Source organism: Ammospiza nelsoni, chromosome 6 (genome assembly GCF_027579445.1).
Source record: "Ammospiza nelsoni isolate bAmmNel1 chromosome 6, bAmmNel1.pri, whole genome shotgun sequence".
Classification (NCBI taxonomy): domain Eukaryota; kingdom Metazoa; phylum Chordata; class Aves; order Passeriformes; family Passerellidae; genus Ammospiza; species Ammospiza nelsoni.
Window position 1 is genome coordinate 54,562,628 of NC_080638.1, and position 24,652 is coordinate 54,587,279.

At 47.2% G+C, this 24,652-nt stretch overlaps 1 protein-coding gene across 2 annotated transcripts; it reads right to left on the bottom strand.

Annotated features, from left to right (window-relative positions):
- Window positions 1-641: 641 nt before the first annotated feature.
- LOC132074702 (exocyst complex component 3-like) lies at window positions 642-24,552 on the bottom strand. Of its 2 annotated transcripts, XM_059474667.1 has the most exons (12): window positions 24,108-24,552; window positions 22,173-22,767; window positions 20,410-20,515; window positions 16,802-16,876; window positions 14,426-14,526; window positions 13,352-13,444; window positions 11,925-12,057; window positions 10,871-10,981; window positions 8,952-9,107; window positions 5,864-5,985; window positions 4,198-4,383; window positions 642-2,611 (listed from the first exon to the last, which is right to left on the bottom strand). In XM_059474667.1, exons 1-11 carry the CDS (start codon window positions 24,391-24,393, stop codon window positions 4,203-4,205), a joined length of 1,959 nt encoding a protein of 652 aa, XP_059330650.1. In that variant the 5' UTR covers window positions 24,394-24,552; the 3' UTR covers window positions 642-2,611; window positions 4,198-4,202. The 2 variants fall into 2 exon arrangements, with proteins under 2 accessions (XP_059330650.1, XP_059330651.1); XM_059474668.1 differs by lacking the exons at window positions 642-2,611; window positions 4,198-4,383 and adding an exon at window positions 5,175-5,260.
- Between the last annotated feature and the right edge of the window lie 100 nt (window positions 24,553-24,652).

Here is a 24,652-nt window from a genome sequence, read left to right on the forward strand (position 1 = left end):
ACCTTGAGTGAAAAGGGAGTGGGAGAGAGGCTTTGTGCAGGGAGCCTCTGAGTGATGCTATCCTGCTCACAGAGGTGGAGTCCCTGGAAAAAAGGCCAAGTGGGAGATGCATAGCACAGCTCCATGGTGGCGCTGGCAGGCAGGTGGCAATGGCAGGGCTGTCCCTGCTCACATCCCAAGGCCACAAGATAATCCTACAGGAGGATCCTGAGTGTGACCCTGCTTCCCAGCCCTCTTCAGAGAGTGGCACAAATCCCACACAAGCGCTTTAACCCCAGGTTAGGGTGAAAGCTAGAAAGGAGGAGGCTGGATCACTTGGGAAGTTCAGGTCACATAATCAAGCGGGTTAAAATCCCTCATCCATTCCATCAAACAAGGCAAATTCCTCATCCTCCTTCCCTGCAGCCTCTACTTCTTTCCCTGATCACCTCAGACAGTCCTAGGGAGTGACCCAGCATTCCCTTGCTGCTGCCTCCCCTCCAGTGAGCCTCCCCACACACCATCTGCTCTCCACAGGTGATTTGTGGGTACCCAAGGACACCCCTCCCACACCATCTTCCTCCACACCATCCTGCCTCTCCCCATCACCCCCAGCCAACATCCCTTGGCCCTCTGGCTCTGGAAAACTTCATTAAACCTCATGGACAAACTCAAGTCTTTATTTGGTCTCTCCATAAGTGCATGTTTTCACACATGGTGCAAAAATTTGCTGCTACAAAACCTCATTGATCTGCACACAGCAGTGGCAAGCCTGGTGCCCCTCAGGGCTCCCAGCTGCTGATTCCAAGCAGAACACACCCCTGTGTGGCTGCAGATGTCAAACAGCACAGACACACATCGACGTGTGCATGGCCAGAGCTGTCCACATGCTGAAGGATTATTTTTAACCCAACAGTGATGGAAATGTCAGAGAGGGTTTTATTTACTTTCTCTGGAAGGCTTGTTGCTTGAAATCCCCATTGGCAGAGGCTGACCCTGACCTCGCCATCACAACAGGGTCTGTCATCCAGGTCTGACATCCCTTCCCTGAAAAAATGTGCAATTCAGCACGAGGGGAGGGTGACTGGCCCACCGTGCCTGGCAGGGCTGGCAACCTTCAGAAGGCAGGTGCTCATGCAGCCCTGCAGCCCAACCCGGCCAGGTTGCAGCTCCCCCAGATTCCCCAGCCTTCCCACATCCCAGGGGAGGTCTCACTGCAGCCACAATGGGCAGCTATGAAATGTTAGGGACACCAGCACTGGCCTTTTGAGCAGTCAGGAAGGGCAGGCAGGCCATGGGATGCTCTCACTGCCCTTCAGTGACATGAGGGATGAAGTGTAACAAAGCCAAGATCTCCTGGTGCCCTAAAAGCACCAGAAGACTCCCTGGAGATGGAGCAACCTGTTTCTTCCTTCTCAGACACTCACCTCATGCTCAGCACTGCACCTGGAACAAAGCCAACGACAATTACAAACCTGCCCTGGCTCCTTTCCAGCTCCCAGGACCCCATCTGCACTGAGGGTTCTGGGATGGGGCACCCGTGTCCCTGGGGAATGTGGCAGCACCCAGCTGGACCTGCACTTCTCAGGGTACCAGGGCATGACCTGTCCCCTGCTACAGACATTGACAGGTTATGCACAAATTTTCCTTCTCCTTGTGAGGGTGGCAGACTCGAGGGGGAATGGCTGCTCAGAAAAGCACTGGCACATCTGAGGTAGAGTTTTTTGCTTGGTTATGGTGTCAAAGAGGAGCAGTAATGTTCTATATTCACACAATAGCAAAGGAGGGCCTTGAAGCACATCCCGCTTGGGGTCTGTGACCAGTCCATAGACAACGAGGAAGAAAATCAGTGTTTTTCCTTCAGAACTGCATATTTACATCTGAAAACTAGCAGAGACCTTGCCCAGAGGCTGGGACAAACAGCTCCTTTTACTGCCTGCTTCCCATGAGCTTTTCTCCTCTGTCTCCAAGAGGAAATTTCCAGTAACTGAGGTATAAAAATTAATGCAAGACTATGCTCTTGAGCCAGTTGTAAAACTCATACAGGAGGAGCTCCCCATCCCACACCTCACCATGGCAGGCTGCCCCCAGAGCAGGTCACAGCCTTCATGAGAGAGGGAAGAGGCAGCTCTGTCTGCACCCTCCTGGTGCAGGTCAGGCTTTGGGAGTAAACTGAGGCACCCAGACCTGCAGGCATTGCCAGCACAATCAGCCAGGCAATATTCCCTAACAGAGGTCTTGGATCCCTCAGGAGGTTGCAATGCTGGGACACCATGTGGTGCAGCAGTCCCAATATCATTGGAGATTTCATGGAACAAGAGGTGGAAACAGAGAGGAAGTCAGTGAGGGGAAAACCTCCTCCACACTTGCCACATCCTGGGAATAACCACCAGGACTCAGCTGAATGGCAGTCTCTAGGAAGTCTTGAAGAAATGTCTTTCAACCATATCCCATTCATCTCCCTCCTGGACTTGGGATTTGAGCCTCATGGTTTTCCTGCAAGAATGCAGAAATTTTGTCTTCCATGGCTGACAGGCTTCTCCATGCATCCAGCTGCATGTGAAGCTTTCAAGGAGCTGTGGTTGCAGACACTGGCACAGCAGAGTAAGGCCTCATGTTTCTCCCAGCAGGCCTGAGGGAAGGCAAGAAAAAAGCTGGGTAATTAAATGGCACTCGTCAGAACATATGCAAGAGTCAAACAGCAGAAACATCCCTCCTGTGCACACTCCTGCATGAAGCTATGTCCACACTTACCTGCTGAAATCCTCACTTCCTGGGCTAAACAAAATCCCTGGGCAGCACCCCCACTGCTGCCTGCCCTCCCCAGCCAAACCTTCTCACTCCTCTTCTGGAAGGACATTTCGTGCTGACATGAAACAACCAAAAGCAGTGTTCTTCCAAAGTCCTGCCACCTCCATGTACAGGAGGGAGAAACGTGTTTCTGGCTAGGAGGAAGCAGCTGGTTCCCAGCAAGCCTACAGGTCACACCCCAGAGCATGGCAGCAAAATCACAGGGCTGGCATGGAAGGAGGAAGGTGGCACATCCCATAACTGATTTCACCTTTACTGTGCCAGGCATGTGTGTCCACCACACTGCAGACTCAGCTGGGTCTGGGATTTGGGAGCCTATTTTCCCAGGGAATTTCAGAAAACAGGAGATTCAGGGACTTACAACGCTTTAAAAACTTGTTCCTCAATATCTTTACTAAAGCAAAGGTGACACTATGGGTAATTTCTTTAAAGCAGGGTATAAACATGAGTAGCTGACAGCCAGTTCATTATATCAGAATCAGTTTTCATTAGGAGGGGAAGCTTTTGTGTTTATTAATTGTTTCTCTAATTGCTTTCTCTCTCTGCTACCAGGGCAGCCTGCTGTCTGCCTGTGCCTGGAGGGCAGAGTCCTGCATACCTCATCCCTGATCTGCTAACATGGGTAACTATAAATAAATAGTGACACCTGAGAGGGGAGGAGGAGAGGGACTGTGCTTCTCAACCTCAGTCTAGTCAGCTTATGCAACAGAAGGTAACTGCTGGCAATCTGTAGTTATTGACTGAGCAGGACTATTTCTGATAGCTGAGGGCTCTGACCTGGCCAACATAAAACAAAATTCTCCACCTCTGAGCTGGAGCTGGGTAACTTCGGAGTAACAAGAAATCGTCAATTATTTAAAGTGAAGAAAATAGATACATGTTCTCCACTAAGCAGTATTCAGTCAGCTAAATGGGGCCAAGCCTGGTTGAATTAATGCAGCTGTCATGGAGGGGGCAGTGGTGGGGCTCACATGTCCCTCCCCTCGGCACCAGAGAAGCAGGAGGATCACAGAGAGGTTCCTCCTTGGCTTGTCCTGCTAGAAGGCAACAGCACCTGCCTGGGAGACTGTGCCCAGGCAGAGGGTAAGAGCTGGGAGGGAGGGGATGCTGCAGACAGACCTTGCTGCAGGGATACACAGACACGAGTGAAAGTTGGGGAGGAAGAGCCAGCCCTGCCTTCTCCTTTGTCCCTGCTGTAACCTGAATCACTCATCTAAGAATTCAGCACCCTGCACTGCCTCCAACATGATCCTGCAGGGTGTGGAAGTCTGCAGGAGAGAGAGGGAAGTAGAGCCAGTGCATGGAGCAATGAGGGCCCTGGGGAGGTGAGGCTGCAGCTCCACCTCCCTGTAAGAAGTGTGCCTGGGCAGGTACACCTTACACACAAACACACTCACACACACCCACCTTTGCTAACAGCAGAGGCAGCCACAGAGTCCACATTTTCTAGGTTTTACTTCTATATCTGCAAAAAGCAAGTTTGCTTCTGTTTCTGATTCCCTGCAATTATCATGAAATGACTTCAAGAGAGCAGCTCTGTCATCTCGGCTGAGTGAATCTTTGATGTCCAGCACTGCACTCAGATGTTCCTTCCTTTCCAAAAGGACAAGAGGACAGTTAGTGAATAAGCCAAGAAAAAAAAACCTAACATTTGTTTCCTATCCCTGAGTTTTGCTGGACCAGACCAAAGACTGGAAGCTGCTTTTTGACACCCTCTGGCTATCTAAGGGGGATGCCATATCCCAAGAGATGTGTGGGACAGGGCTGAGCTCACAAGTCCCAAGCCCAGAGCCCACAACATCCTTGTGAAGTATTGAAAATGTTCAGTTTAGGTTATTCCTAGAAAAAGACCTGTATCTATCATAATAGGATTCAGATAACTCTACATTTGACCATTTGGAGGCATTTTTGATATCTTTTCTCCCCTCAAATGGAGCCAATTCTCGTTCATCTGGAAGGTTACAGCATTTGTGTTCTACAGAGCTCTATTCCCCTGAGCAGGGAAATACTGTATTGGATATAAGGCAAATGTGTACAAGCCAAAGAGTTTGAATCAGAGAAATCTGTTTTAGTCAGCAACACTGCATCCACTCACACCAGGATAACCTCCTCTGAGATCTGGGTCTTCTGAGAACTTTCTATGCCCACTTCCTATACTATGTATGCATATGTGTATATATATATATATCATTGCTATGCTGTATCAGATAAACAGCTTTTTAGCTCAATAGCATCTTCAAAAGTAGTAAAGTAAAAAAGAAGTAAGAAACCAGATGAAGCATAACATAATCTCTCTTTCTTTTTATTTTTTTCTTTGCCCATAGCAGTCTTTCCTACAGAAATCTAGAGACTTCCCTTGCTGCAGGTTTATCTGATGACTGTCATGTTGAATAGGCACTGAAGTAATTATCTGCCACAAATTGTCTGCCCCACGTTTGAAGGTATTCACACTTTTGGCCTTCAGAGCATCCTGTGACAGAGAGTTTTACACTGCAATCATTTTAAGTTGGAAAAACACAGGTACAGCACATAGAACAAAAGATAGATGCAGTAAACCACAGGCTTTGGAAAAAATGCAGGTATCCAAGATCTCTCCTTCCTAATAAAACCTGTGTTTCAATTCTGTTAAATTTTCTGTAAGAAATACAAGTGTATATTCTTGCTGAATACACCTTGAAACTTCTGAAAATAGTTATAGAGGGTGTGGTGAAGTATTGAAGCCAGAAGCCAAGTGTTTGAAAGTTATGAAATGCCCAAATTAAGGATGTTCTTGAAACCTACATTCGACACATATGGTCCTGTAAATTCTGCATTAAGGTAGTACTTTTCCACAGCATTTCTGCTTTGTTGACAGCAATTTCATCCATCCTCCACCTTTACAGGAGGACATCACAACTTCAGCAGTTCATGTCTGACAAGGATATAAAGCAGGCACCAGTGAGTACATTCAAAGGGTCACTGTGCCTGGCCCAACACACTGCAGAAGTATCACAGGACTAATATTGCTGTAGGTTTTCTGGTTTCAAGTGATCATGTAAGAAAGTACAGAAGTCAAAGCAATCAAAGACATTACCTGAGGTCAGGAAATTCTTTAAGAATGGGCAGAAGTGCTATCTTCATCCCCTCAGGATCAGAAGTTTGAACAAGCTCTAAAATTGTTTTTATTGGATCCTTGAGAGAGCCAGCTGCAGGACCCTGGGAGAAAAGCAATATTGTGTTCAGGGCAGGAGAAACAGCACAGCACATTAAGAGCTGGACTCATGTCAGACTGGGGATCTCTCTGTGTGGGTTAGAAGCTTTGCAGGAGTGTCTGTGCATGTATAGAAATCTGATTTTCACCACAGGATAGCAGAAAAGGACCTGGGGAGTGGCCACAGACTGCTTCCAGGGTGGCTTCTTCAGTAGTGCAGAATCCTCTCCTGCACTTCCTTAGGCAAAGCTGGCAAATGTACCTCATTTTTCCTTAAACTGCCTTTCCTTTCAGGGCCATTTCCTCTTGTGGGATGTGGTTTGCCCCTGAAGGTAAGCACAGCCCTGTGCTTGACTGTGTGAAAACAAGCCTTGTTGGCCAAACATGATGGCATTTCTGCCCCCCCAGAGCAAGCCCAGGACAGAAAAGCGACTTTAGGGAGAGCATAAATCCTCTAATAGAAAAAAGTTGGCAACAGGGCCGGACAGTGTAGAAAACATGACATGGTTGGTAGATGTTGCACACAATGATCTCCCTCTAATCTAGAGCACACAGGAGAAAAAAGTCTCATCAAAAAACACACAGCATTTTCAGCAGAGCTGGAGAAGCAGAATGCAGATGAACCACCAGGAAGAGAGCTCCAGGTCTTGCTCACATTTTCCATCAGTGCAGTAATGCAATTTAATTGCTTCCCTGAATTATTGATGCCACCACATCAACAGAGAGTGTGACAAAGCAAACCTGGAGAACAGGCTGCCAAAATGGGGCAGGAGAAGCCCACGTTCCCCTGATCTGCAGGGGGCATTTGAAACAGCTGGTCACATTATCTATGCAGCTCCTCTGCAATGAACATAAATTAAAAATAATAATAATATTTGAAGACAGTCTTCCCCCTCTCCCCCTGCAGTGCAGGCACACAGCATGTCTAGCTCTGCTCAGTGCACAAGCTGTACTCAGCTCCTGAGGCACTGGTACTGTACAGCTTCATACTTGGCAAGCTCACTATTACAAAATGCTAATTAATTTGAAGGCGTCAGATTTAGTTAAGCACTGCATAGGCAGGCAAGGTCAGAGGTAAACAGCCTGCACTCTAAAGGGGAAAAAAAGAGGTGTTTTGTCAGCAGTGTTTAAGTGCCTTTGACATGTACTGCTCTTAGGAGAGAAGCAAGGTATTTCCTAATGTGTTTTGAGAGCAGAGGGGAAGGAAAAGCCCAGAGAGAGGGCAGAACAGGGCAGAGAGCAGGAGCAGCCTGTGCAACAACTGCATGATAAACTCAGTCTGCAGCAGAGTTCATATTTGGCACGCATAACCATGAGCCTCATGACTGAGGAGCAGGCTGTCCCCTGCAATCTCTCAAGCATTTCACCTCCAAGGCTTTCAGTGCTCTCACATCAAGTAAGAAAGTGCACACACTGAGGACACTGGGGAAAATTTCTAACCAGATGCAGCTCTTTTTCACCCAAGCTCAATGTAAGGTTTTAATAGATAATTAGATTTCCTCTATTTCCTTTGCACTCTTCCATGCACATTACATCCAAAGCTGAAGCTGAGCACAGCATTTCTGGTAAACTTCAGAGTTAAGATTAGAGAACCCTCCTGCTATTCCCCATGTCTCAATTGCTGAAAGCATTAATTCATCTGTGATCGATCACTCCAAGAGAGGTGGGAATTCAGCTAAAAGCACTGGCAGCTCCCAGCTTTCTGCCATGAATCTAATGCATTAATTGTAATGGGTCTGAGAGGATTTTAGAGAAGCCTACAGACAATCATTTTTATTTCATTTTATTCATTGGACAAGGTAAGAATTGCTGACATATGGCTTGCAAGGGACTCATTTCTGAGAAAATAGATTTTCAGTCCCTAGCACTTAAATAGGCAAGTTGTGAGAATGACTCAGCATTTGTGAAATCATTAAAAGCAGTGCAGCCAAGGGGTTTAGGTGCTGTCACATCTGAGTCCTGTTACCAAACTGACTTTGCAACCACTGCTGTGCTGCTCAGCCCAGCCCCTTATGGAGCACCATGCCTGGGCACTCTCAGCCTGCATCTGCTAAGGAGCCATGCCAGGGACATTGCACAGCAGTAATTCTCCAACTGCACCAGCTGAAGGAGGGGACACTGCTGCCAGGGCAGTCCAGGCCCTTGGGTAACCCAGGGACTCGTGTGACAGCCTGGTGGCACCCACAGATGCTCTGTGCAGCACTGCCAATTACACCAGATTATGAGGTGAGACCTTTAAAGCTTCCGAAGTTGTTTCTGCAAATCAGAACCAGCACTTTGCACAAGTTTTCTTCAGAGGTGTGGCTCTGCTTTTACACCCAATCCTCTGCAATGTGCTTCACCTCCTAATGGTGTGAGGTGTTTACCCCTGCAGGAAGACTCGTTCTTCCCCACAGCCGTCAGCAACCACAACAGCATCAGCATGTTTTGCCATGAGGAAATGCCAGAGCACAGGGAAATGGCTGAGGCAGTCATCATGCCAGCTCTGAGGGGCTGGGAAGGGCCTGTGGGGAGGGAGGAGGCTGGGTGGAGGGGGGACAATGCACACCCCATGCCCAGGGAGGAGCAGCCTTACAGGGCAATGCACAGAGCAGGTGGAGGTGGGGAGCTGTTTGCTTCATCACTCCAGAGGCTCCAGGGTAAGCACTGCCACCCCATGCCAGCTACCAGAGGGCTGATGGAGGAGCTGGCAGCTCTGGAGCTGTCTCACCAGCTCAGAGGAGCACACCTCACTCTTGTGTCAGTGGCAACAGTGCAAAACTTGCATCTTCCAGTCACACATTTCAAAACCATGAGCTAACAGCTTCTGACAGATCAGAAGAGCTGTCAGCATATCTGAATGTCATTTCAGTGAAGCTTGATACCCCTGTGGTAAAATTCTTAAGCTTTTTTGCAGTCTTCAGAGTGTCTTCCTCTGCTGGTATTGTTCTTGATGATAAAGAGCAAAACTGTAACCATATCAAAGACTTACTAAGCACTCTTTAAAGATGGTTTGCATCATCCTATGATCTTCTTCTATCTTGTTGACAATCCTCCTCCTCTGCATAGCAGATGTTTTCCTGGGAGTGGTCAGGAGGGCCTGCAAGTATTCTGTAACAATGATGGCATTGACAGCCTTGACCAGGGCCTGTTCCAGAGCAAAGAGACCCAGATTAACTTCCCTGCACTGAGCAAGGCCCAGCCACACTTGTACCATGGCACAGAGCAGATATTCGGCCCATGCAGATGGCTGCCCCATTTCTTTGCTTAAATATTAATTTAAAATGCTTGATCCAACACTTGGACTATCTCCAAGCAGCATGTGGATCACAAAGCTTGATGGTAAGTGTGGAGACATCAAATCAAAAGCAATGGGAGCAGTTTGCTGAGCCAGAGGTCACTCACACTCCAGAGCTGCAGCAACACTTGGCTTGGCTCACAAATTATCACCTGGGGGGAGCTTGGGCTGCAGACAAAGCCAGATGCAGCCTCCCTCCAGCATCTACACTTGACACAGGGCCCTGGGGCACACAGCTGTGGCTGGGCACAGAGAAGTCACCTGGGCAGCTCCCTCTTAGCTCCCAGTACTGGCTGAGGAACCTCAGTGCAGAGCCATGCAGTGCCTGACAGGGACAGGGAGTGTTTCTGCTGGGGGTGGGCTGCTGCACAGAAACCACATTTGGTTAGCAATTGAAATCAGAGCAGGGTTAGGCTGCAGTCCAAAGGTACAGGAAATCCCCAGCTCTGTCCCAAACAGACAAAGCAAGGCACAGAGAGCTCTGGCACAGCGCTTCACCACTGAGCTGCTGCTTGCCCCAGCACTAATGTGACATGATGTCCAGTGACAGCCTTTGAACAACAGCAGAATAGATCCTACTTTTTTCTCTTCCATTACTTTTTCCATATTGCAAAATGTTAATTAAAATCATCGCTGACAAAGGGACTGATGACCTGGGAGTCCCATGCTGAGGAGGACACATTGCACATGTAGCAACAGCAAATCCAGCCTGCACAAAAGAGAGAATTCCCCAGGTACCAACCTCATTGCTGAAGAGATAGACTCAAGGCTGCTGTAAGATCCTATAAAAGCTGTTTAGGCTACTGTAAAGGTGAAAAAACTTGGGTACTTTGTTAGGTTGTTTGCCAATTACTCTGCATGAGACGCTGTGCCCTTTAAGAATTTGGACTTTTCACCCCACTCTGTCCACTCTACATCAAAGGGATCAATAATCCTCACAAATAAGGTTGAAGCACATTAGAAGCTGAGAAATTTTCCAAAATAATTATATTGGAGCAATGGTAGGAGAGGAGGGAGCCAAACATTCCCCTCTGTATTTGGGAGGTACATTCAGTTTCCACATTTCTTCACTTGTTGGTTTCTCTGCTGAAATTACAGGAAGGTTCCAGCTGTCACTACCCAACCCTAGTGGATAGAGGTACTGGACTGAGACCACCAGATATTTAAAAGCCCATTTGACAACAGAGAAAACTGCAGTTTAATTTTCTAGTATTGTGCCATCCAAATGTTCAATTACTAGTTTTAGTGATTTCACAGAACAGAATGGTTTGGGTTGGAAGATACCTCAAAGACCATCTAGTTCAAACCCCCCTGCCATGGGCAGGGACACCTTCCACCAGAGCAGGTTGCTCAGTACCCCATCCAACATGGCCTTCAACACTTGCAGAGATGGGGCACCCTCAGCTTCTCTGGGCAACTTCTGCCAGCACCTCAACACTCCCACAGCAAAGAAGTTCCTCCTAAAATCTAATCTAAACCCATTCTCTTTTAGTTTGAATCCATTCCCCCTTGTCCTTTTACTACATGTCCTTGGAAAAAAATCCCTCTCAATCTTTCTTGTAGGATGATTTCCTGAGTAACATATTGTTCTCACTGTCTTACTTGTTTCTTACCTCATATATATCTGGTTTTTTCTTCCCAAAGGTCAAAAAGCTTTGCTTTAAGGATTCAAGGATGTGGTCAAAACCACTGTCACACTTTTTGAAGTGGTCCTTCAGTGTTCCCTGAGGAAAAGAAACAGACAGAGTCAAAGGGTGCACATGTAGAGACACCAAACAAACAACAGACACAGATTATTGTGTCTTTGCTCTTTCTGCTCTTGGAAACAGATTTCTCCACCAACTGCAGCATCCTGTGTTTTTATTTCAAAGAAAATCAAAACATGAAAGAAAGAAACTATTCCAACTCAGGAAGGATGTACTAAGATCTTAAGCCCAAACCTGGAAGACTGAAAACCTGGGCCCTGGGCCTCCTGTTCCCCCCAGGGCTGCTGGTGCTCTGTCAGAGCCACCCCCAGTTCCCACACAGATGTGTGGGCCCATGGGACACGCTGGCAATGAGCTCTGGGACCAAAGCTGCACAGCGTAGCCAGAGTTTCTCTTGTCATTTTCCTTTTGCTGCCTCCAGCCTGCCCGAGGGAGCCTGAGCAATGAGGCTGGAGATGCCCAGGGGAGCTTCCCAGGGAAATGCACAGGATCACACACACTGTCAGGAGCCTGGAATTCTGTGTTTTCCAGACACAAGGGTGAACAGTGCCTGGGCTAACAGACTGATACTAGAAAGGATGAAGGAAGGGGACTTTATCTCAAGGCAGGGACACATTTCTGGTCAGCCTTCTCTACATCCTGACTAGCCAGCACAGCCCTGGGCTCTGTGAGTTATCACTGTCCTGGGAAGACGCCCAGCTGCTGGGAATTAATGGGTACCAGGTGAAATTCAGCTTTCTGGGCTCTGGGCAGCACAACGGCAAACACTACAAACAGTGAAACTGGGGTCCCAAAACTGGAAAATGTGAAGCTGTCCACATATAGATTCTGACACGGCAGAGGAGAATACCAGGCTTGAAGACCAAACTATGGCTTCACCTTTTCCAAATCAGGACATGAGGGAAGTGCATGCCAGCCATATGGTCTGCAAAGAGTCAGAATTAAAATGGGTCTTCCATACCTTGACTTTAGTAGTGATGGTCTGCAGAAAATGCTCCATAATGTCATCTTCCATCCTGTGTAGAAATCCATTCACCTTAACATTCTGCTCAGTGCTGACACTGCAAATGTATGTTAACTTATGCCAGACAGTTCTGTTTAAAAAAATAAATATGGAAAGTATTGATCAGATCAAATCATGCTATTCTCTCAGATCAAAACTCTTTCTACTGTAACCAACACAGGGGTCATTGAATGGGCACATGGTCAGGTCCAAAGCTAGCTCAGGGACCTGCATTTCTGTGCTCATTAAGACACTGCCACAAGGGCACGACATGCAAATGTCACCTGTACCCATCACTAGTGAGACCAGATCAATAAAAATTCCAGTATTTTTAAAAATGAGCAAGCATGAAGCAGCCTTGACAAACAGAGTCTGGGTGAGCATCCCATGTGCCTTTTTTGACAATCTACAAATACAGGACAAACAATTATCTTCCATCAGAACAGTCTTCCAGTCAGCAAATCCTGGTTAAAATTATCACCAGCTTGAATCCAGACATCCTACATTCTGGAAAGGCTCAGTGTACAACTTCATTCTCAGTAAAGCTGTGAAGGATTACATAAAAGAGACTCATAAGTATTCAGTCTAGGATCCAGCATCAGCAACATGCAAATACAACAAACAAAGCAGCTACCTAGGCTCAACACAAGGCTCTGATGTCAAGTAATCACCGTGCATGTGTTGGATTTTGGCATTTTGCTGACTCCAGAGATCCCTGGATAATTTTACACAGGAAGAAGAGAAGCAACCTTGTTTTCTCCGATGCTGCAAGTGCTTCTGAAATTAGCTTGTAGGTGCAAACATCCTCCTCCACCCTTCTGTGCTTTACTTCTTCCCTCCTTCCTAGCAACCCCAGGGAGTGCCTGGCATATTGCTTGGGGTTTCATTCAGCAAGGCACTTGAGATTGCACCTACCAAGTGCAGCAGCACACACATCTCAGCATAACCTTTGTGCAGCTTTTCTGCTGGAGGATGATCAGGCCTGGGAAAGGAAGGACATCACAACCCACAGTGGGGTTAGCCAGGGTAGTGTCCCCACACATGGCACAGCACTGCTGTCTCCTGCTCAGTGCAGGAAGGGGGAGATGGCTGCAAACCCTGCACCTGCAGGGCCTGCGAGCAGGCAGAGAGTGGCAGCACAGCCCTGTGGGCCTGGCCGCAGTGACAGCCCCATCTCAGCCTCCCTCTGGCTGGGACAGCCAGGGCAGCTCTGCAGGAGTCTTGCTGACAGCAGCTGGCTTCCTCCATGTTTAAAGGCTGGTGTGCACGGGGTTGGATGACCATACCCAGCTGGAGGTCAAGGTTGGCCTCATACCAGTCAGAAGGAGATCAGACCAGCAGAAAACTCGTTTTGCTCCCCATGGCATGAGGCTCTGCTTTCTAACCTGAGAAGGCAGCAACTCTCCAGGATTCGTAAGCTGCTGTAGATCTGTGAGCAGCCATCAAGCTGGATAAAACTTCTCACTTCATCTTCATAGCTAAATTAAAACAGGAAGAATCACCTTTAATCTGTTGTGATCCATAACACATCGAAAATCAACAGCACACTGAAGAAATACTGTGTGACTTTTTTGTCTTTTCATCTCACAGTTTCAATCCCCCAGGTGGGATCTACAACATGACAAAGTCTCTGCCTGCCCAGCTAAAGGGGAAGACAAACACAGGAACAGCAGGGAGAGCCCTGGAGCTGCCTGGGTACCTTTGTCAGGGACCAAGAGGCAGGAGGTTGATTTGCAACACTTCCTTCTGGGAAGCAGCTCAGTTTTGTCAATAAAGGTGCAGAACAAAGCCTCAGTGTGTATGAATAACCCATAAGGTCTCTGAACTGCTTTGTCAGTCTCAGTCTCACAAAGGGCTTCTGCACAACCCATTTTATAGGAATTTCTTTCCTCTCATCATGTGGAGGGCCAAGGGTCTTAAACCAAATCTCCATCTGAAATACTACCTAAACCAGCAGTCCTGACATTTTCTACATGGGGAGAGAAATACCCAAGAACAAAAAGCAGATTAGGGGAGCCAGAGGAAGTGGTGAGAGGCCAGATGAGAAGACATTCATTCTGCTATGAGAACTAGGACAGAGCAGATCTCCCCACCCTGCCACAGAGCCAGCAGAAAGCTGTGCCTGAGATGCACAGCCAGGTCAGGAAGGGCCAGGCCTGGGCACTGGGCACCTGGCTGCCCCTCTTCCCAGGTGTGTTTAAGGTCTGAGTCTCTCCAGATCTCCCCCAAAGGCTTTATCCTGTCCCAGCTACTCCAGATGCACTTTGTTCCCTCAGCTTTAGTCCAACTACAGATACTGAGCACACAAAGAGCAGTGAAGTGCTGTGTTGTCAGTAACAGCTTCATGGGAAACAGCCATCAAGATCCAGGTGAACACAGCATTACCAGCTGCTTCATCAGGGTTTCTTTCTGTTGAGCATTAAGAATGTTACCAAGGAGGAAAGCAGCATCCTTCCTACCTCTCCAGGAACCTCAGGCACTCCTCCAGGCACTCAGCTTCCACCTTCTCACCCAGGCTCTCGCTCACTCGCCTGGCAGCCTCTGTCTTCTCTGTTAGTATCTGTGGATTCCAATGTGTGAGAGGAGAACTGGCCAAAGTCATTTGTTCCCTATGCAGTGAACAGGAATACATCCCACTGCTCACCCTGCAGCAAATCCCTCTGCCCTAGGCACCAACTTCTGCCTCAGTTTGAGAGTCCTCATGGAAATAAATGTATTTTTTCATCAGCCTTATTGTAATGCCTAACCCTACACCTTTGCTACCACTGTTTTTGTTGTGGTCAGCTTGGGTAGAAGCCTGTCCCTGCAGATGTTCTCTGCTGGCCACATCCAGGCTGGCAGCTCAGCTCTGCAGACCTGCCATCTGCAGGAGCATCTGTGCCTCTACCTGACTCACCCTGGCAAATAAATTTGGGTGCAGCCACTAAAAAGAGGATTATGCAGACCTAACTGTGTGCCCTGCACCTCTGCCAGGGTCTCTGCACGGCATGCCTCAAGAGGGCAGGTGTCACCTTCCCAGCCACCACCCTCACACCTGGCACAGCTGTGTGCTAAACCCCACAGCACATGTCCTGCCCACTGAGCCCAGCTGGGTGGCCCAGGTGTCTGCAGGGGATGGGCTGTGCCAGACAGCTCAAAATTCACCCCACATCGGGCAGGCTTGAGCAGGTGGCAACTTAATGCTGCCCATTAGTTGCTCTGTGGAAACAAAAGCTTGCAAGGGGAGGAGAGCCAGATGGAAAAAAGGAGACAGATGGACCCATATGCTGTGCCCTCACAGTGCTCGTCAGCCAGAGACAAAGGGTGACTCACATCATGAATGTGTTTTTCCACTGCTCATAACAGATGCAAAGGCTCACCCAAAGGGGCTGGATGAAATAAGCCACACCAAAGTGTCAGAAAACCACAGCTGATGAGTTTCCATGACACCTTGATCATTTTCTATCTGAAGTTTAAGTGTCAGCCTGAGAAAATTGAGGAGGTGGTAATTTCATAAGGCTTTCCTATTAATCCAGGCTTTTCCATCACCCACCCCAGAGCATTCAAACCTGTCAGTTGCATACACAACAGAGTGAACCCACTCATGCTGAAGCATGGCCAGATGTTACAAATATGAGGACTATGGGATTCAAACCATGCTTTGTCCTAGTTCCAGTTAGAAAACTTTCCACTGTGAGCCAGGAGCAGGAAAAAAAACCATCTTGATAGCTAAACATCCCCCTAGCACAGGTACATCACTGGGCACATCACTGCTCCATGGCCCCAGCAGGTACAGGGCAAGGCAAGGAGGAAACAGCCCCTGATGTGAGCTCTGCTTTTGGTGCCACAGTATGAGATGGGCCAGAAAAGCCAGTGCTTGCCAGCTAAAGCAAAAACCAGCTGCTGCTGATCTGCAATGCTTCCAGTGCCTGAGGCTGCCATCCCAAAGGACCATGGAGCTACTTCCCTCTCTCATGGCCTGAATTGGGAGTGCCACTGGGGTGGTGGAAGAAAGCAGAGAATAAAGAGCCATGACAGCCCAAAGCCATGCCCCTGATCTCCAGCATCACTTAAACCCACATATAAACTCCAGGATTTGTGTTAATCCTTCTGCAGGTCGTGATCCACACCCCCTCTGCCCACAGTACGAGCTGCTTACGAGTCAGCAGGGTGTGCTCCTCAGGTGTGCTCCTGCAGACTGTCAGCATGAGTGCTCCTGCAGTGTTCTCCTCAGGTGTGCTCTGCAGTGTGTCAGTGTGTGTGCTCCTGCAGTGTGCTCTGCAGTGTGTCAGCGTGTGTGCTCCTCAGGTGTGCTCCTGCAGTGTGCTAACATGTGTGCTCCTCAGGTGTGCTCCTGCAGCGCCCTCGGAGCCCTGTGCTGTGCTCTGCAGAGCCCCCTGCACTGCCTGACCCGCCAGGGCAGCAGTCCCAGCAGGGATGAGCAGGAGCAGCCTGCCTGCAGTTTGCACTGCCAGCCAAACGGCCCTGCCATGGCTCAGCAGCTCTCCCTGCTTTTATAAAAGTGCTCTGCAGAGCTCACACAGAGCAGGCTGGGTAAGACACACCACCACTTTCAAAAAGGTTACATAAAGATCCAGGAGCATGTATGAAAATGCAACTTCAGCTTGAATCAGCTCAGGCTGATCCTTGGTTTAGTAAGGGGGTATTTTTTTTTCCCCAAAACAGGTTTGGGAGCAAACAGACACAGCTTAAGTATGGCAGCCAGCTTGCAGGCTTTTAACACACTGAGCCTGGACTGAGACATGCAAAACTGGGTCTTGCCAAATACCCACATGCTTGTGTGCAAAAACACCACAGCCCCAAAGACTGGAGCTTTTCATTTCCCCCCAGTTTACCTCAATGACTGCAGCATCTGCCCAAGGGGGTTTCCCAATATCAAAGGCTTCTTTCAGTGCTCTCCCCACTTCCTTCTAAATGATAAAAGGAAATTAAAAAGTACAGTTAAGATACAATGGCATTCATAACGTGTTAGGTTTCCCAGCCTCTCATTATCCATTTGGAGTAGATGAATTTCTGCCTCCATTTTTTTTGGCTGTCTCTTTTAACCCAAAGCCTGGCTGTTTTCCAGCTGACCTAATAACATTTTTCTGTTTTGTTCTACATTGTTTGTTTGAGTTTAAGTGATTTGCAGCTTTCTTTCATCCCAGTGTCAGCTTGGGTTATCTACAGTCTTCCCTAGTTAGCTTAGCTCAAATGAAGGCGCCCACACAGCAAAACAATGCTTAGATACATCTCCATGCTGCCAGCTACTGTAGCTGAGATTTTCCACCCTTCCTCTCTCCAACCAGCATCCAGAGAAACCAGCCAGCATTAATTAAAACCATTCCCTTGCTTAAGCCAGGGACTTGTGAGTGCAAAGAGGAGCAGGCTTAGTGTTTAGAGCTACTGTCATGGTGAGATGGGCCCCATGAGGCTGCACGATGGGAAATTTCCCAAGACTTGGCTGGCTTGTGCTAGTTTGAATGGCTGTAAAAACAAAACTAGCACTGCAGAGAAAGGGCTTGTTGCTTAAAACATGATCTGACCTTTACAGAAGCTTTAAACTCAAAAATCTGGCTTGCTTATTTATTCTTTCATTTCTGAATCTTCCTCCAAGAAATATAAAGTCTGATCTCCCATTTTGGTCTTTGTTCTCTTTTGCCTGATGAATTAGGAAATTTGTGGCTGTCAGCTGAAGAATTTCATCAAAAGTATATTCAAAACAACTGCTCTCCCATATTCACTGAAAAGTGTTAATCAAAGACAAACAAGCAGTTGTAAACAACCCAGAAAAATTTCTTTCCTCACAAGTGCCATCACCTGACTGTGAGCAAATGTGTGAACACTATGTGCTGAGATAGCACATCCCTGCTGAGCTGCACAAACACTTCAAGCCTGCCCCCCACAATGGGACAAAGCACGGCTTAGTGAGGAACTGCAAGGCAGTTAATAACTTGTTGAGGACAGCACTCAGTTGTTTTGGATCAGATTATGTGTCTGCATTAGAAACAGCCTGCTTGTCTGTAGCTCTTGTAGTGACACCAGCACGTCCGGCACCAAAGCTCCAATGTGGAGGGGACCAAAACTTCTGCTGTAATAAATAGATCCAGTTTACTTCTTGTTTCTTCCTGTCTGACCAAAATGTTTCAAGGCTTCAGATCCATGGATGGTCAGTACACCTGTGCTGACTGCAGAACAAGAACTTCTCAGTCCTCCTTCTGTCCATTTGAAAAAATACAGGGGTGGTGGGGAGAAGACACAGAGCCAAGTGATCCTTGCAGGGCAGTGTAAATGAGCATCAGAATGAGCCCTGGCACCATGCTGGAAGGCCTGCCTTGCACTCTTGTCAAATTCCCCAGTACAGCAAGGGCAGAGGTGACAGACTGGCAACCCAATTCATGGCAACAGCATTTTCATTTCACCAGCTTTGTAACCTCAAAGGCACAAAGCTCCCCTGCTCCAGGTGTGTCCAGACTGAGGGGAGGGCTGCCTGCATGCAGAGCTGAGTTCCCCACACTGGAGTTTCAAAGTGGTTTTCATGGCATCTGGGCTCTCAGCACCTTCAGACATGCTCACAGTTCTCAGCACTCATTTCTGTTTAAAGTACTTTTAGTTTGCACAAATATCAGGCTGCCACACCCAAAGATAAGCCAGGTATTCCTAAGCAAAGCAGGCCAGAGCTTATTCTGGTCAGGATCCTCTCATTCTGAAATTTTAGTCATCCATTGAAGTGGCAAAATGCACACCATGTGATTTAGGCACAATAATACATGACAATTGTTAAGAGATAACAGCAGGATATTTGCTCAATAACAACTGCCTGTATATTAGCATAATGAAGGCTGAATTACCCTAGAAGCTGAAATAGAGAGATAAAGCAGGTTTTATAAGCTGTGCCACTGAGCTAAGGAGACATCCATAATTTTTCCATATGGACTCAGCTTATGTCCACTTAAGCTCATTAGCTTGAGTCTGGAGCTGCTCCCAAGCTGGCCAGGTTTGAAGCAAGCTGGAGCAATGCTGTGCTACACTGTCCAGCACTTCCAGCTCTGCTCTTTCTGTACAACTCAGCACCACATAGAGCTGGGATGCTCCAGGATCCAAGGTGTGATCCTGAAACATCAGGGCAGCATGGCACAAAAGTTCATAACCAGACTGAGGTGAGCCTGCTCAGCACATGGTTTATCAGGAAAACGGTTAAGCAAAAGCATTATTCAGCTATTACATTAGAGGGAACTAAAAAAAGTTAAATTTCCCATCACTGTTACTCAGCATCTTTGAGGGCTTGACTCAGGGACTTGCTCTAGGATAACCTCAGTGGCACTGCCCTGAGTTAAGTCACTTCCTTCACTGAAACAAATGCTAAAAAAGGAGCTTGAGAGCACATGGTTTTCCCCAGGGTAATGATTAAAAACAGCCCATAAAGAACTTAAACACTGAAACCAGTAGGCTTTAAGCATATTGTCACCAGCTGGCACTTCTACTTGCATGTTTGTGACTACCTTCTTGTTCTTCAGGGAATAATTCTTGAGGAAAATCTCTGCAATTTAGAGTACTTTCCCAGGGATGATTCAGCAGTTTGCCATGGAATTTCCCCTCCTCTGCTCCCCAGGGGCTGGTGGAAATGGAAAGCAAGAGAGCTGAGTGTGGTAACTCCTGCTGCTGCATTTCAGCTTTAGCTGAATAAAAGAGGCCCCGCTGAGTTTTCCAAATAACATGGTTTCCTCTGGAACTCCCCATTGCCACAACACATCTTCCCTGCTTCATTTGTATTCTACATGTCTCAACAGAATTCTTCAAAGAGGGAACTTTGCTGAGAAAAGAAAGGGATGCTGCAGGGCTGGGGTCACCTGTGGGATCACAAGACAGGATTCTCTGTGGAGGGCTGCTGGGTGGGCACCAACTGCACAGTTTCTTGTGCTGAGCTCTGGAAATAATCTTTGCTCTAACATCATCAGTGTCAGTCCAACAGGCTGGAGAGGACTGTGAGGGGTTCACACAGAGACAAATTTAGCAGCCTCAATATCCTGCACAGCTAAGGCAAAGGGGCTGTAAAAAACCCCAGCTTTGCAGATGATGGGATCATTAACTGCTGGAGAGAAGATGAATAACATTTTGAAATGGCCTTCAATAAGGAAGTGGGTTTCACCCATAGTCTCCCTTTCTTCCAGATAAAAGGGCTTCTGAGCAGACTGTAGCTCTCTGAATATACAGCAAGGGGATGAAGAGAGATTTGCAAAAGTCCCAACATTTCCTTGCTAAGGAACAAGGACAAGGCAGCCTCCCTTTGGCAGCAGACAATCATGGATCTTCACACCTGGGCTCTGCAATGAAACTCGGTCAAGATGGAAACCTTGAGACCCACACATGCCTGAGCAGGGATGGCTGTTTGACAAGGGCACCCCTTAATTTTACACCACGGGAATAAAACTGGCAGATTGAGGTAAAACTCCTGAGTTCTTACCCGTGCAGTTGCAAGTAACTTTTCCTCAGTCTTCCAAAGGATCCACACGAGGCACTGTGCACCAAGGGAAAGGCTGTGCCCGGGTCTCTCACAGGCCTGGCTGCCTCTGTGTGCAGAAACAAGAGCTCAGCCAGAGGGGCAGCATCCCGTGGGCACACAGCATCGCCTGCCTGGCACCACAGCCCCACACCGAGCAAACAGGCTGCCCCGCAAGGACCCAGCCCTGCAAGGACCCAGCAGTGCTTGCCAAGCTTGGGCAGCCACAGCACAGTAGATCTTGACAATGGCCTTTGGCCAGCATTTCTTTTGTGCTGTTTCTTTTTCTTCTTCCTACATTTGCTGCCCAAGTTAAGGGTTTTGCTTGTTGTTCCCCTCTCCCCTCACTGCTGCTCAATTCCCTCTTAATCTCAGGGAGAGTCTCCCAAGCACTCTTGCACGGATGCACAATTTTGCAAGTGTCACATACTCTTTCTGAATGGAATAAGAAGCAGCTACATACCAAGACAACTGCATCTATGCATGAGCTTTCATGGAGGTTGTAACGGTATTTAGAGAGAGGAAAAATCAAATGCTGAAGTCTGGCATCTCTGCTCTCCTCATTTCTATTCTTTTCACTACCATCTGACTAATAGAGTCACTGTCTTATTTGTTTGGGGTTTTTTTTTCCTTGAAGGGATTCTGCATTTATATAATACATTTTTCCTATATTTGACTTTTCTTTATAAAATTAAATTACATTATTTTTCACCTCCACTTTAATAAAAGTTTTCAATATTTAATAAATCCATTACTCCAAAGCTTTACCATTTTAAAAGCAGCAGTAAAAGGGATGCCTCCTGACCACATCCACCATGTACCTGATGATGGCCAGTGTGTACCCACCACACAGCTTCCCTCCTTCAGGAGTTGGCTGGGGGAAGAGACCACCTGATGAACTGTTAATGAGCTCATCAAGGGTTTATCAGTGTAATTAATACAAGGACCAGAGAAGCTGTGGGCTTGGATGAAAGCAATCAAATAATCCAAAAAGACTGAGAACTATTAGGCATAAGAAGATTGGAGCTGCTGAGTAGCAATTAAACCACGGACACAGAAAATCAAATGCCTCATCCACCATGAAAAAAGAAATCACAAGAAAGTTTCAGGCTTTGATGACACCCATAGGCTGTGAATTCACATTGGGCCAAAGGGCCCTAAATGTGCCGCTCTTCAGAGGGAAAGCCATATCTGTTTCCCCAGACTTGGGCAGGAATTTAATGATCTGTTACATGTTTTTTCTGTGATCTGAGCGCTAATGAAGGAAATAGAGAAACAACTGGGAAAACTACAAGCCAGAAAAAGCAGTGGGAGAACCAAGGGCAGAACAAGAGAAATCCATAGAGCACCATGCTGACATAAAGGCCAGGGAAAATTACTCTGGGCTAATTAGAGTATTAGGGACCTTGTTAAAAAAGGGTTGATGCAAGGAAAGAAATTGCTTACTAAAGTCAAAAACTGTGCATGTCCAACAGCAGTCCAGCAGAAAAATACCTGCCCACCTCTGGTAAACCCCTGAATCTGATATTAAGGATTTAGAAAGAGACAGTACTGCAATGAAAAAAGGCTCTGGTTCTGAGAACACAGAAGATAAAAGAGACCGTGGGCAAATCTAAACTCAGCAAGAGTCCTTCCTCATCATTGCTGTGTTATCAGGAAGCAGGGACTGTTCTCAGAAACAAAAATTGAGCTATAAATATGTAGGAAAAAAAGCCCTTCAGACGTACCTTTTGTACATTTTAATGATCCATTCATAAATTAAAAGGCTCTGGCTGAAGCTGAAACAGTTACTGTCAGTAAGTGTGGCAAGGTGAGAGCACAAGGAGGCATGACAGCAGCGGGCATAGGTGGTGAGCAGTCCTGCTTCCCTGAAGACATCACTTCTGTGCTCCAGCCTGGGGACAAATGTCCTTTCCAGGTGACTCAGGTGCTGTTTCAGGGCAGTCTCATCGGCGTCAGTAGAGGAAGCAAACGGGGGAATCTGGGCTGTCATGTACTGCATTAGCTTTTCCTCCAGATCTTTTCTCCAGAAGTTTGGGCTCCAGGTGGAAACAGAGTCTGTCTCTAGGCTGTTGCCAAGCCACTCTGCTTCCTTCTGCTTCTCCCACTTCAGTGATTCCCCCACTGACTGCAACGGCTCCAGGAGCATCCTGTCACCTCCACTGAGTGCTTCTCCCACTACAGTCCACATTCGTTCAGCCAGCAGCACATAAAGTGATTCAGACTTTCCCATTCCATAATTTCCAGAATGCTCCAGATTATGAATCTGATCACAAGCTTCCAAAAATTTTCCTTGCTCAATGAATCTGCAGATGGTTTCCTCTGCAACAGAATAAGAACACAAGCTGCTACAGGTCTATAGGATCATCACTTTATTACCCAAGTTATGAATTATCTAGCTTATATCCATTCCAGAATTCCTCAGGATCTACTCAAGATCAGCCCACTTAAGGTCTAGCACTATCACCTCTCAGTTTCCTCAGGGCAAGCACTTTTTTGTTTCTAAATTTCTTTCATCCTTTCTCCTCCAGGTTAACCAAGCCTGAAGAAGTCTGCATCTTTCTACCATCATCTACGAGACACCTCCTCGTGTGAGCAATGAAGGGTCATTAAATACAATGTTTCCATAAGAAATGTACCTTCTGTCCAGAAAAAAGCATTAAAGAAAGGACATCTTCTGAACAAGCCAACTGCTGAAAGCCAAGCCTGGAAGGAATTCTCTGCCTCCTCTACAGAGACCCTGGCAGGACCAAAGTGCTGCAAGCTCCCTTGGAAGGAAGATTTTCAGTGCTGCTTGTTTCCAGTGCATCTTACCTAGCACATCCAGTCAACCAACAAGGGTTAAATGTACTCTCTCAACAGACTCACAGAGCTGCAGGGCTTTTTCCATGTGTTTTACAGATTGCAAGGTTGAGCAATGAGGGGTTAAGGTTTGCCAAAGGTATCTGGAACAGAGCCCAGAGGACAAATCGAACTTGATGAGAATGCACGGAAAGTTAAGCAAAGCCAGAAGCAGAGGGACTTAAATAATTCAGGATACAACTTTGGATGCAGAGTGAAGAATGAAAGGAGTATAAGCTTCCACTATGTTTTGCCTATATCCTTCCTACCTTTCCTCTATGAAAATATCTCAAATGTGAAATAAGAATTAAATCAAACAGGACTGGAGGGAGGAACATGACATGAAATGGAGAAGGGTTGATGCAAAGATGTTCAGTAAAGCAATTGGCAAGTTATTCAGGAGGGGCCTACAAGCTGCACCCACCCTGCCTCGATGCATACAACACATGGGAAACGTTTAATTGGCACAACCAGCCTGTGTGCAGCCCACCTCCCCCTCCCATCTGTGGAGGAGCAGCACAGTCACATGGCTGGGGTGTCAGTCACACATACATCATCTTTCTCACAAGACACATCAGGAGTCTTTGCAGAGATAAAAATAAGAACAGTAAAGAGAAACATTTGTGAAGCAAATAAAGAATGAAATTCAGAACTGCCCAGAGTAGCAAGCGTAGGGTTCAGAAGGGACAAGAATTCAGGTGAAGGATGGGGAGGAGGAGAGTGGAAAGCACCTGATCCAGAAGCTGATAAAAAACAAGAGCCTGTGGATGGGAGGGGCAGAGGAGATCCAGGCCTGGACCCAGAGATAACTCCAAGGTTACCTGCAGGCGTCCCTCTCTCCTCTCCTTTCCTACAGCTTGGTCTCTTCAGCAAATTCCCTGCCACATCCTCAGCACCAGCCTTCTCCTCTGTTTCCTTCCCACCAACCACAGTCTTCAGCAATTTGCCTGCCAAGGTTTTCAATTTCCCTTTCCTTTTTGCCTCCTGCTTCTTTCTTTCCTCATGTGTGGCCTTGGGCAGTATTCTTGCATTTTCCCCAGTCATTTTCTCCCCCTTCTTGTTGCCTCCTCCCACAAAGGCTGCCCAGGAATGCTTTCTCTTCTGCATGATCCAAGCAGTCTCAGGTTCTTTCTGTCCAATTGGGAATATTATCAGAAGAAAACATGAGAAATAGCTCTATGCAAAGTAATCTTAGTGTCTGTCTCCCAGAGAAGTTGTCTCTTCTTCTGACTTTTTTCCTGCACAGCTACAGGCTTCAGCTGCCTTTGAAAAAGTCTAACCTGGTTCCTGTCTGTGCCAAGTGAGGACACTTTTATAGGCTTCCAGCCTCTTATGTAATCCTTCCCTCTTCTGGGTAAATAATGTC